The sequence below is a fragment of the Salminus brasiliensis genome, chromosome 5, assembly GCF_030463535.1.
Source record: "Salminus brasiliensis chromosome 5, fSalBra1.hap2, whole genome shotgun sequence".
NCBI lineage: Eukaryota > Metazoa > Chordata > Actinopteri > Characiformes > Bryconidae > Salminus > Salminus brasiliensis.
This window is the reverse complement of record NC_132882.1, coordinates 27,637,698-27,650,115: the sequence shown is the minus strand read 5'-3', so window position 1 is coordinate 27,650,115 and position 12,418 is coordinate 27,637,698. Positions and strand designations below refer to the sequence as shown.

Genomic DNA, 12,418 nt, shown 5'->3' with positions numbered 1-12,418 from the left:
GTTTTTAAGAATCTGTTGTACTGATGTATTTAGTCTGTACTGTTCATGTATCATGAGAGTATTTTTATGATACCATATCAGCTATATATTCCTTTTCTAAAGATTGTTTATTAAAGCTTTTGTAAGAAAATATGTTCTCAAACTTTACTTTAACAAACTTGTTTACCTTCATACATAACACTCATACGGGTATAAAACATCTTGAAACATTCTTATGTAATAAATCATTTATTTCTGTGGAGGACTGAATGCTTTGCAGCAGAGAGTGTGGTTGCTGTAGCATTCCTTAAACAAGTTTGCTTTCAATCACCACCTACAGGTTTGATGTGTCTGAATACGTCTTTATACAGTAGTGGTTTTAAATGCTCAGCTCTCATTTATGTAAAATGGCCATGCTTAATGAGCAGCGCACAGATTTTAGGTCCCTGATCCCTGTGTTAACGCCTCCAGTCCAGGAGCGTAAAAGCACCATTAAACACGTATTACATAATGCTTAGCAATTCTTGAATTTACAGTGTAATCTACACTGTCAGTCTATATGTCTAGGGGCCATATGGTTTAAAATCTGCTGTATGCTGAACAAAAGCCTGGATATACAGTAACCTAGTTTTTAAAGTCCAGATTTCACTGTAGAAGTTCTGTGCAACTTTTTCAGTTTTTTTTCCAGTAAACACCAAGAACAACCTGTATAGGTATACTGTATTAAGGTATTTTGAAGGCCATAGAAATATAATAATCATAATATTTTGACTCTTGAGAGATATCGGTCTCCTTGAAAAGGGTTCTATATAGTACTAAAAATGGCTTCTTGATGCACAGCTGTAGTGGAACTTTTTTTAAAGGTCTAGGTTTTTAAAAGGGTCTAGATTCACTTGTCTTGTGTTTGCACAGTAGTTGCTTATCAGTGAAACAGCAAGCAGGCGTACCCCTGTGAACTGAGGCACAACTTGCAAACTGTCACAAGCTCCTTTACAGCAGTGGTTAAAAATTACATTAGACCTGGAGCAAAATCCCAATTACATTTACGATCATGGCATTTAGCAGACACTCTTATCCAGAGTGACTTACACATGTGCTCTGCTGGTCAATCAGAAAATATCCATAGTTAGTGTGAATAGACACTGTGTCTGATATTAGTGCTAATTTGGGTGTTCTTGAAAAAGATGGTCTACAGTCAGTGTTTGAAGACCGCTCCCTTCAGACACCCAGGGGAAGTTCATTCCACCACCTCGACCTCAGGACAGAGAAAAGTCTAGATCAGGGGTATTTCATTCAAATTTATTATGGTCCAGTTAGAGAAACTGGAAGAACATTTCCACAAGCCAAAGTCCAGAACATCTTAATGTCCGACCTGCATTATGATTCAGTTGTTGGCTTCAGTATACCGGATGTGGCTCTGAATGTCTAATTCAATATTTCAACAATATTGTCATATTTACACTGAACTGGAGCAATTCTGAATAATAAAGAACATAAATGTTCTTTTCTCATTTCAAGTAAAATAAAAACAAAAAAATTGAAAAACAATGAGCACCTATTAAATAACATGTGAATTAACTTTCCTCTGCCTCCATTCTTCTCCACTGTTTCTCATCTCTTCCCTGTATGTGTCATGCACCCGAGCTGCAGTGTTTATCATAATGCACAGATCTCATTGGCTGAATAGCGTCGCATGTGATTTTTAGTTTTGTAAGCTGCTAAACCTGTACTGTAAAGACTCAAAATTACGTTTATCAGGTCCTGGTCTGAGTAGACCCGGACCATGGTCCACTCATTGGTGACCTCCGCTCTAAATGGTTGTCTTCCGAGGGAAGGTCAGTCTATGCATGCTGCCCTTGAAGAAGGGCACTTGGTCCGGGTTGGGTTTTGAGCATTGACATTAGAGGTGAAAGTGAAGGTCCATTTTGGCTTTGTAGGCCAACTTCAGGGTTCTGAATCTGATGAGGAGAACTTAGTCAGCAAAATATCAGTAAAAAGAATAGCCTGATGGTAAGAAGACCAGCCAGGAGGGAGCTCCAGTAGTCAAATATTGAAATGATGAAAGACTGACCGAGCACCTAGGTGGCACATCTAGAGGGTTGTGTAGCTCTACAGTTAAGTTTTTTTTGTTGTTTTTTGTTTTTATTTTTTTTATTATTATTTTGAAATTGGACAAAATATGCTGTTCATATTTTTATAGTGCTTGCCCAATGTGTGTTTTTCCGTAGGTGGAGAAGCTTAAGATGGAGGTAGCCAAGCGAGCCAACCTGCAGGAGAAGAAAGCAAAAGAAAGGGCTGGGGAGGCCAAGAGAATCCAGGACCTGGAGCGGCAGGTCAGAAACAAGCTGTAGAGAATAGTTCTGTGTACTCAGCTAGTAGGCAGCTGTCTCATTCTGCAGTTTTCTCATTCTGAGCACATCTCCTCTTTCTGCTTCATCTCCTCAGTACTGCAGAAATGAGCTATACACCATCTGTGTTCCTCAAATGGCTCTTCACCTTCCATGCTGAGTGCTTACTTATTTACAGCTTGCTCACACAGCATGGAAATCAAGTGTCCTTTGTTTTTTGTGGTCTGGCCCACTCCTAATTCCGAGTGCTTATATCATCAAACATGTCTCACAGGTGAGGGAGATGGAGGAGATCCTTCGGCGTAGGCACCCAAACTCCCTGCCTGCTCTGATCTATGCTGCAGTGGCAGCAGGTGGTGAAGAGGGAGGAAGCAACCATCAACATGCAGCTCCTCAACCCTCCCAGACGGTAGCCCTACTAGAGCGACGCATCCACAGGCTGGAGGCTGAGCTCGAGGGCCGCGATGACGAAGCCAAGCGCTCTCTCAGAGCCATGGAGCAGCAGTTCCAGAGAATTAAGGTTTGTGGCATGAAGTGTAGGCTGCTGCTTTTAAGTCTCACTGTTTTGAGAAGGCAAGGAATGTTGAAGTGTTTCTACTAAATGTGGGGTGGCTTCCAGGAGGGTTCTCTTTTCTTGGAAAAGTGCATTCTGCACAATAGTTGTGCTTGTGGCTGTGCATTTGGTTTAGGTACATTAAAGCTGCAATGGATCAGAAAATAATAGAAGCAACAGGGATGACATATGTGCTCATAAGTATCCACCGCTGTGGATACTTATGAGCACCACAGCGGCTTATGGTGCCGCTGTGGTGCTTCGGTGTAGCCCTGACATAAGAAAAACAAGTACAGTTTAATTTTATACTATTGCAAAATGAGCAAACCATGGTGTGTGTATGTGTGTATGTGTGTGTGTGTGTATGTGTGTGTGTGTGTGTGTGTGTGTGTTTTCATTCTCAGTGGTTCATGCTTTAGACAAGCAGGTTGTTGCCATAGAAACAGAAAGTTTATTTTATGACTGCATTTTTAACATTCTCTGTTCCCAGTCCACCATAGACACATGCATATTTAATGGGTTTCTACAGCGTTTTGTGCAGATCATCACAAAAATGCAATCACAGAGTCCGTCAGTAAGGAGTTTCTCTCGAAGGCATCACTATAAATATTGTACCGTATGATGATAAAAGCATAATAACATTAACCTCAACATAGGGCTGCAACAACGAATCAATAGAATTAATTATTAAAAGTGTTAAGTGTTAAAAGGCTAACAAATTTCATTATTGATCCGTTGCACGATTTACGTGTTATTCACCTTGTCATATCCGCTTACATCACCTGCATTGTTTCGTCTACACAGAAAAATAAATAATACATAAGAGCAAGTTGAACGAAGCGAGCTGGAGCGGAGGCGTAATATTCCAAAAAAGTTTAACATCAAGAAGTAATCCAATACAGTGCAGAGTTTGAATCAGCAATATGCTCATTTTATTTAATTTCTGAATACATTTGATTTAATTTAATTTACAGATGTATTAGTATTGAATTATTGTATGCACATATTTGCTCTGTTATTTAATGTTCTATTTTTAAATAAAGACAAAGGACATTTTAATCAGATTAATCAATTAATCGAAAAAATAATAGGCAGATTAATCGATTAATAAAATAATCGTTAGTTGCAGCCCTACCTCAACACTCCAAGTAGAAAGTCTTCTGAGGAAACGAGTGCCTGAAAGTGAGAGTATGCCATTATGGCATGTCCCTTAAAAAAAAAAAAAAAAACAGACCGAAATAAAAGGTAAAGGTAAAGGTGCACGTATTTGTCACTGTACAGTGTACAGCGAAATGTGTCCTCCGCATTTAACCCATCTGGTAGTGAACACACTCACACACACACACATGTGTTAGGGGCAGTGAGTACACACACACACCCAGAGCGGTGGGCAGCCAACTCCAGCGCCCGGGGAGCAGAGAGGGTAAAGGGCCTTGCTCAAGGGCCCAACAGTGGCAGCTTGCCGAGCCCGGGAATCGAACCCACAACCCTGTTATCGACAGCCCGGAGCTCTAACCGCTGAGCCACCACTGCCCCATCGGGTTCTGTAGTCATTTGCAAATTAGATACAGTGGATCATCTTGTAATTATGCCAGTACAAAACAGAGAGGAACACCATGAACTAGAAATGTAGGACCTGAACCAAACATGGACAGTCATCTCTACATGCATAGAACCCAAAATAGCACTACCCTCAGTAATTATTTTAGACACACTTCCCAGGGTCCCTGGGTTTAAAGTCCATGCAGCAAATTGCAAACAGCCAGCGTTGTTTTATGTACAAATTTACATAAAAAAGGAACTGATGCATATGGCATAAGCTTTTTTGTACCTCATCCTGAAATCCGTCTTGGCAAACAGGCTGAGTTACAGGCTACGCAGTGGAAATCTATTTAAAGCTCTGAAAGCGCCACGATGTAACCCTATTAGAGCGTTTCTCTCTCATTCATCTGGACTGTACTTGTGCAAGACATTCCATCTCCCATTATGTTCAGTCATGTAAATAAATAAAAAATAAAATATAGGACACCTCATGGAAACCTTGGTCTTTTAAAAAATATTTGGACATTTGGACAATATTTCCGATGCTAAGAACATGGTAAGAGAGGATTTTATCATATTTAAACCACAGACATATAATTTGGTTTGCTCCTGAGTGTTGAAGTGAGTGGCATCGCCATGGATGATGGGACCAATCCAAAGAGCTATCTGAGAAAGAAGGTTGTAGACATAGAGTCTAGGAGGAGATTAAAAGCATCTCAGAACACTTAGAAACCAGCCATTCCACTGTTCACAATTATAATTTACCAGCAAAACAACTGCCAACATGGCCAGGTCAGCTCATCCTAGCAAGTTCAGCCAAAGATGTGCCAAAAAAAAAAAAAAAGAGTCTTCAACATATCTAAAATGCCATCATCTACCATCAGAAAGAGACTGCAGAGGTTTATGTTAATGGCAGGTGATCAAAGAGAAAACCCTCGCTATCTCTCTAAATTGTTAAAGATCAAATATATCCCATATATATGTCCATATGTTTTTATATATATATATATATATATATATATATATATATATATATATATATATATATATATATATATATATATATATAATGTGTGTGTGTCCATATGTTTATTATGAGGCCATCATAGGGTGTCCTAACTTTTTCTTTTTTTACATGACTGTATATCAGTTCCCTATACCTATACTCTAAAGCTGTTTTAGCTGGCTTGGCATTTATCCAAGCCAGCTGTGCTGTACCAAGCTGTGGATTTGGTCTTGGTCTTGTTACTGCTAGAGTTTGCTGTTTAACTTCTTGAGGATGTTCTGAAGTGCATTTAATTGGTTCTCCACTGGTCTCTAAACATAGATGTGGAATCTAAATGAGTTTGTGAGAGTTGTATTAAATAAGGTGCTAATTGCATACCATCTACAGTTACTTGGCACCTGTGGGGTGGCCAATTTTGTGTGTTGTGTACTAAGAACTTGCAAATGCAAACAAACACAAACATCTAATTAACATAATTTTTTTTTTTTTTTTTAATGGAAGCCTGTTTGTGCCAGATAGATTTGTTTTTCCTGTGTTTCACGCTTCAGTTGTGGCTCATTATTTTAAATTAATGGAAGTCTTATTCACAGAAGCCACAGCAAAAACAAAGTAACATAACCAGTGGATCACACTGTTTGGAGTGAAACTATTATTGCAGTTTTATAGACTTTTTATTATTATTATTTTAATGGCATGCTACTGAAATTACCAAAATAAATAATAATAATAATATATTAATGTTATGCTAACTTATGAGCAGTACTTTCAGGTTTGTGCTTTGCAGTTATATTTTGATTTCTATACATTGTTATGAATTTGAGCTGCCCATTCTTGGTCTAATATCTCAGACCATCTGCATGAATCTCTCAGACAGTTCCAGAGATCTAAATTGTGAGGTTGTGAGATCTAAACCTAAATTGAATGTCTCACTCTCTGTAGCTCCAGTATGAGCAGCAAATCTCAGAGCTAGAGCAGCAGTTAACTGAGCGAAGCCCAGAGCATCGAGATGGTTTGTCCCAGGAGTCGAGGACTAAGGCTGAGCTGCTGCAGGAGGAGCTGAAGCAGCTAAAGGAGGCCCACCAAAGCCAAGTGAATGCTTTGAAGGCTGAAGTGGCCTCCCTGCAGGAACAGGTCCAGCAGGCTCGTTCCTCAGCAGAGCCAGAGAAGTCAACCCGCAGCCCTTCACGACACCAGCGGCAGGCTGAAGCAGCGCAGGCGGCTCGGCTGGAACGCCTGACCCAAGAACTTTCTGCAAAGAGCCGGACCATTCAGGACCTCCATCGCACCGTGGAGAGGCTGCAGAGAGAGAGGAGGACCATGCTCTCTGTGCCTTCAAGGGTCGAGGGGTCCAGCACAAAGCCTAGACAGCAGCACTCTGGCCCTGACAAAGACCCAATTCCTGTCGCTGCCACCGAGACTTTCCCTCCTACCAAGGACGAGAAAGACTATCAGCCCAGGGCTTTCTCAGGATTTCACATTTCTGAGGTGCAGCAGGAGAACGACCGGTTGATGCTCAGACAGGAGCAGCTTGAGCTGCAGTGGGAGCAGGAGAGGATCTCACTGCAGGCTGCTGCTGCACAAGCACACAGTGAACTCCAACGGTGAGTAATAACACCTCCTCACCAAGATGACCTTAATTTTCTTGGAGATTGGAGAGTGTCTTAAGACAATGAATATATTACCATTTAGTCTGTTTTCTGAATGGCTTAGATTACTGATTCAGCCGTGCAACCCTTTATTCAGGGTTCAGGACCGCATTGCAGAGCAGCTTGCCTCACTTAAGGCTGAGCACCAGAGGGAGGTAGAGCATCTTGTGGCACGCCACGCCCTCGAGCATTCCTCTTCCAAAGTGGCGGAACTCACAAATCAAATGAAGACACAAGAGGTTTGTCAGCATTTATGTTCTGTTCCTGTTATAGCTTGATGTCACAAGAACATAAATATGCCTCTTCTGAATTTCCATGAAAAGACTGAATGTGAAGTTTAACTGCTTGAAAAAGATCTAATGATGTTGGTTATTACAAAAATGATTACAAGTAGAAAATGCATATTCAACTAAAAGTAGGGTGGGAAAGGTTTATATATTTTGAAATATGTTTTATGTATGTGTTCCAGATCATGGTGCTGCATTTGCGTGAGCAATTAAAGGAACTGCAGAGTACTAAAGATGCTCTTGTTGTGTCTAAACTCAGAGAAGAGACACTGCAGAACCAGGTAGTACAATCCATCATATCATCCAATGTGTATACACAGTATATATTTAGTCTTTTTGTCCAATTCTTACAAAAAGTCCTTTTTTTGTGTGTGTGTGTGTGGTTTTTTTTTTTTTTTAATAACACTTAAGGATTTTTTTTTGCTGCTGAGATACAGCCTTATGGCTACAGGCTGGTCAATGGTGCTTATTTTGGAGTACAATTATTATATTCTGAATGTTTTATATTGGGGAGGAAAACAAAGCATAACTAATTTATGTGACATTATTTATATTTTATATGTATACATTGAAAATTGAGAACAGTGGGGATTTCATTTTTTTTTTTTTTATTAATGCATGGCCTTGCAGTGTGACTACTGGCTACTAACTACTGCACATTGTGATGATGGTGCCGAAACAATATATATTGTGCAGCCCTACTTTAGAATGTGCAAAACCATGTTCTCTGTGGAGTAGAAAATGATCAGCACATGTAATCTGACCTGGGGTGCACAACCATTTGCATTAGAATCTATAATGACTTTTTATCTGGGAGTTACATTATTTGTTAAGGTTGAATAATTCCATCCTGATTCATTCAGTGTGTTACATAAGAGGCATTTGTGTTTGAGGCAGTTGGACTGTTGCTGAAATTTGCTAGAGCACTGTTTTTACATATTGCAGCTCCTTGCCAGTGGTCAGAACAGGTCAACCTAAAGCCCTTAAGCAAAGCTTGGATAGGCATTTAAACCTGCAGGCATACAATTTAAATCACTACATTCAAAACAGTTTCACCATGGAATACCAAACGGCAGTATTCCCTAATGTGATGCTCTGAGCAGGACCAGCTAAAAAAGAGAGGATATCGTTTGTGATCTGCATCATTTCTGTGTAGCTAATCAAGTAGCTGACCAAGTGTCTAAAATGTATATAATCGCGATCAAGGGGAAAATATTCTTGTGATCTAATGTCATCTAATTCTTGTCTAATTTAAAAATGGCACCTGTACATTTCATAATGTATCCTAGAAATTGACTCCAATCTTTGTATATTAACTTCCCATGTTTTTTGCTAGTTGTAAAGTTGGCATTTTGGAGATTTTGGTAGATTTTTGGATGGAAGCTTCCAGTAGTTCTTCGTGAAATGAATTCTACAAGATGTTGGAAGCATTCATTGTGATTCTGGTTCCTGTTGACATTATTGCATCATGCAGTTCCTGCAGATTTTCCAGTAGTGCTTTCATTTCCCATTCTGTAACATCCCAAAGGTGCTTTTGTCTGCAGAGCTGCCGCCCACAGGATGTTTTTTTTATTTATTATTTTTATAATTCATTGCGCCATTCTGAGTTAACCTTAGTTATGCTGAACAGGCTACGCAGGGAAATCTTCAGTTCTAGAAATACTCAAACAACCGAACCTGTTGGCCTGCATCTGCAGGATTTTATGCATTGTACTGCTGCCGCACAAATGGCAGATTAGATAACTGCATAAATGACAAGGTATATAGGTGTTCCTAATAAAGTGCTTGGTAAGTGTATGCATACACATACATGCATACATACAAAAAGTGTTTGTGTTTCTTTGTGGTAGCTGGCTAAGCTTTTAGAAGAGCTGAAGCAGGCGAAAGAGGCCCACAGTCCTGAGCTGAGGCACTTTACCAGCCTGGAGCACAAAATCCACTCAATGGAGCTACGATACCAGCAGCGTGAGCAAGAACTGCAGCAGGTAAGTGAATCATACAGTACTATTTAAAACGTATTATTCAGTGTGGTGGTCAATAATATATAGAATGCTGTTGTTTTATGTAAATAATGCTGTTGATAGTTCTATATTATTTGTAAGGAAACTGCAAAAAGTGAGAGATGTAAATGTTTTAGATATCTCCAGAATGATCAACCTGGCTGTAGAAGACTGTAAAATAACTAAGAATGTTGTATAATATCAAGAAGAAGGTTAGAATACAGTGAATAATGTTTGGAATGCCCCTTATTTCAAGGCTTGATCAGTCAGAACCATTTAGACAAAATGTAATAGTTAGTTAATTAATTAATTAAAGGATTATTATTATTATTATGTAAAAACTCCTTGTTCCCATAAAACATTTTAAATACTTACTGGTCTCTAATCTATAATATACAGTAATATACTTGGATCAGCCATAACATTATCACCACTCACAGTAAAGTGAACAGCACTGATTATCTTCATCTACAGTGGCACCTTTGCGACTTTGACAAGGGCCAAACTGTGATTGCTAGACAGGTCAGAACATCTCCAAAACATGCAGGCAGGCTGACCGGGTCATGGGCACCTGAGGCTCATTGGTGCGATCCATGGAGGATCCCTGCCTTGAATGCTCAGATATGTTGTGGCAGCACTAGAGGGACCTTAATTTAATGGCAGGTGCTGTTAATGTTATGGCTGATTAGTGTGTAATGCATGTACACGTACGTTCACTATGCACATACAAACCTTGTCATTGCTGTTTACCATGTTTTAGGTGATAGCTCAGACGCGGTCAGTGGTAGAGCAGGAGCAGCAGACGGAGGTGGCTCGCTGGAAAAGGCTAGCACAGGGGAAGAGCAGTGAGCTAGAGGCCTTCAGACTGGAGCTGGACTCCATACTGGATGTGCTTCGAGAGCTCCAGAGACAGGGTGTGGTCATCCCTGCCACACAGCACTCCTCTGCTTCTGGCTTCGTATTCCGGCCCCTCAGATCCTGACTTGGTTTTTCTATTAACTAACTGTTACACTCAGGTATGTTTGGAGTTCGGATTTGACTACACCTCTTGCCAATCTAATCTGGAAATTGGGTCACCTGCTTTGTATTATTATAAATTTGCGAGCAGCACTGGAGCACCCTACACTGTGAGAACAGCAAACTCAAGGACTGCATTATTACTGAAAAGGCTTGTACTGTATTAGGGATTGTCAAATTCACTTGATTTTTTTTTTTCTTCTTTTTTCTCCTTCTCCAAACAGTTGTTTGTGTGTGTGTGTGTGTGTGGGCAGGGTGTTTTCACATGCTCTCGCTTTCACAGATGTAGTGACTCAGCATGGCACTCAGTTTGTCCTGAGTGCCAGCTGGATAGATCTTGAAAAGATAGTTTAGAAATGAGGTAGTAAGCTCTGGTGGCACGTGGAGATTGATTGTTGTTTACAGACAATTTGTAGAGCAGATTAGAGTTATAGAGGTAAAATAAAACTCTTACATGCAGATTTTTACATACCTACACTGATCTTGACCAGTGCATTTTGGATTCTCTGGTTTAGTCCTTTTCTCTGTGTGAAACTGACCAGTATCCAAACGACTGTTATGTCCACTTTAAACAGGGGCACACTCTGAAAGCATATTTAGCCTTAACAGAAGACCTTTGTTTATTTATTTATTTATTTGTTTGTTTGTTTGTTTGTTTATATGGAATCATATATAATATGACTCCTCAAATGTGAACATCTGCAGACCATCCTTTAGAAAACAGCCGATTATAAAAGGACTAATAACAACCCCCCTCGCCGCCCTCTGTTGACATTCTCAAAGAAGGTCAGCATACACTCAGTTAACTGTTACTTTTATGCAAGTTTAATTTCACCCACACCTGAAGCACATGGGGACTTGCTTAGTGGTCCCTACCACTAGTATTTCAATTAATTTCATTAATATATGAATAATGTAGATAACAGGACTGTTTAGTTAGTGTGTTGAGGTGTTTTGAATATTTAATAAATGTTTCAGTCGTTAGTGCTAAGTTTTATTTAAATCCTTTGATATTTTTAAAATAGCAGAATTTGTGATTGAAAGTCTCCTTTGTAGCACATGAACACTTGAGCAAGTTGAAATCTTTGTTAACAGATTTCTGCCTTTAAAGCAAGCATGCTCTCCTCTCTCCAATCTGCACAGTTCTCTTTGCCATCATTTCTTCCTCGTTCACATGCAATTGCATGTTAACTGTTTTTTTTCAGGGCTGTCAGGGTCTGCCAAAACCATTTTCAAATCAAACTGTCTGTCGGGGTTCAGAATTAACAACAAAATTGATGATCTCAGCTTGATTAGCATTTTACATTTAAGACATTGTCAGTTGCCCGCTGTTAGTTCCCATGAACCGAACGAAATGCCTGTTTTAGGCGTTTTAGATCATCAGATAGCTTTTCTAAAGTCTACCTTTTATATAGCCTCATTTGAACACTAAAAACTTTTTATTTCAAGCTCAAACTTTGGAGCATTTCTGTTGGTCCATTCACCATAAACTGACACAATGTGGAAAAACTCCTGATTCAAATAATTTCAAAAGTAGAAAATGACTGTTCTGCGTAACAGTGACAATATACATTAAAATATTTGATTGATTGTTTGTTTGTAACCTATTGTCTCCTACATTTAGATCTAGATTTAGCCATTTTCCCAACCCATACATATTATCCCCCTATCCCATGGAATGCTCCCGACACTGGGTGGGTGAAGCCTCCTCCAACATGTTCTCAGCCAGCCAGCCCCTTTTTTCCCGAACTGCTGGCAATGCATTGCCATTGGGCAACCAACGCACCCAGAGGAAAGCATTGTTTACTCTGCTCTGATGAATCAGCCATCAGACACCAGTGCTGGCATTGCACTGGAGTGATGTGAGAAGAACGTGCCATCCAACCAACCTGGAGAGCGCAACCGCTAATGGCCAATACTCTGGGTCTAGATTTCTTAATGAAACAAATGCAGTCGCTACAGAGAGCATATTCACAAGCCATTGATACTAGCTGCAGTTACATAAGGAATGAGCTGAGAGCTGTACAACAAAGCAGAAGT

General features: G+C 39.8%; 1 protein-coding gene across 4 annotated transcripts in view; it reads left to right on the top strand.

The window, feature by feature from the left end:
- The window catches only part of cep162 (centrosomal protein 162), a 35,407-nt gene extending 23,436 nt beyond the window's left edge, over positions 1–11,971 (top strand). For all 4 annotated transcript variants that reach the window (XM_072680052.1, XM_072680051.1, XM_072680050.1 and 1 more), the window contains 7 exons: positions 2,208–2,312; positions 2,602–2,847; positions 6,368–7,029; positions 7,172–7,313; positions 7,544–7,642; positions 9,212–9,346; positions 10,122–11,971. In XM_072680052.1, coding sequence (XP_072536153.1) covers positions 2,208–2,312; positions 2,602–2,847; positions 6,368–7,029; positions 7,172–7,313; positions 7,544–7,642; positions 9,212–9,346; positions 10,122–10,343 — 1,611 coding nt within the window. In that variant the 3' untranslated portion in view covers positions 10,344–11,971. The remainder of the gene's footprint in view (positions 1–2,207; positions 2,313–2,601; positions 2,848–6,367; positions 7,030–7,171; positions 7,314–7,543; positions 7,643–9,211; positions 9,347–10,121) is intronic.
- Positions 11,972–12,418: the final 447 nt, after the last annotated feature.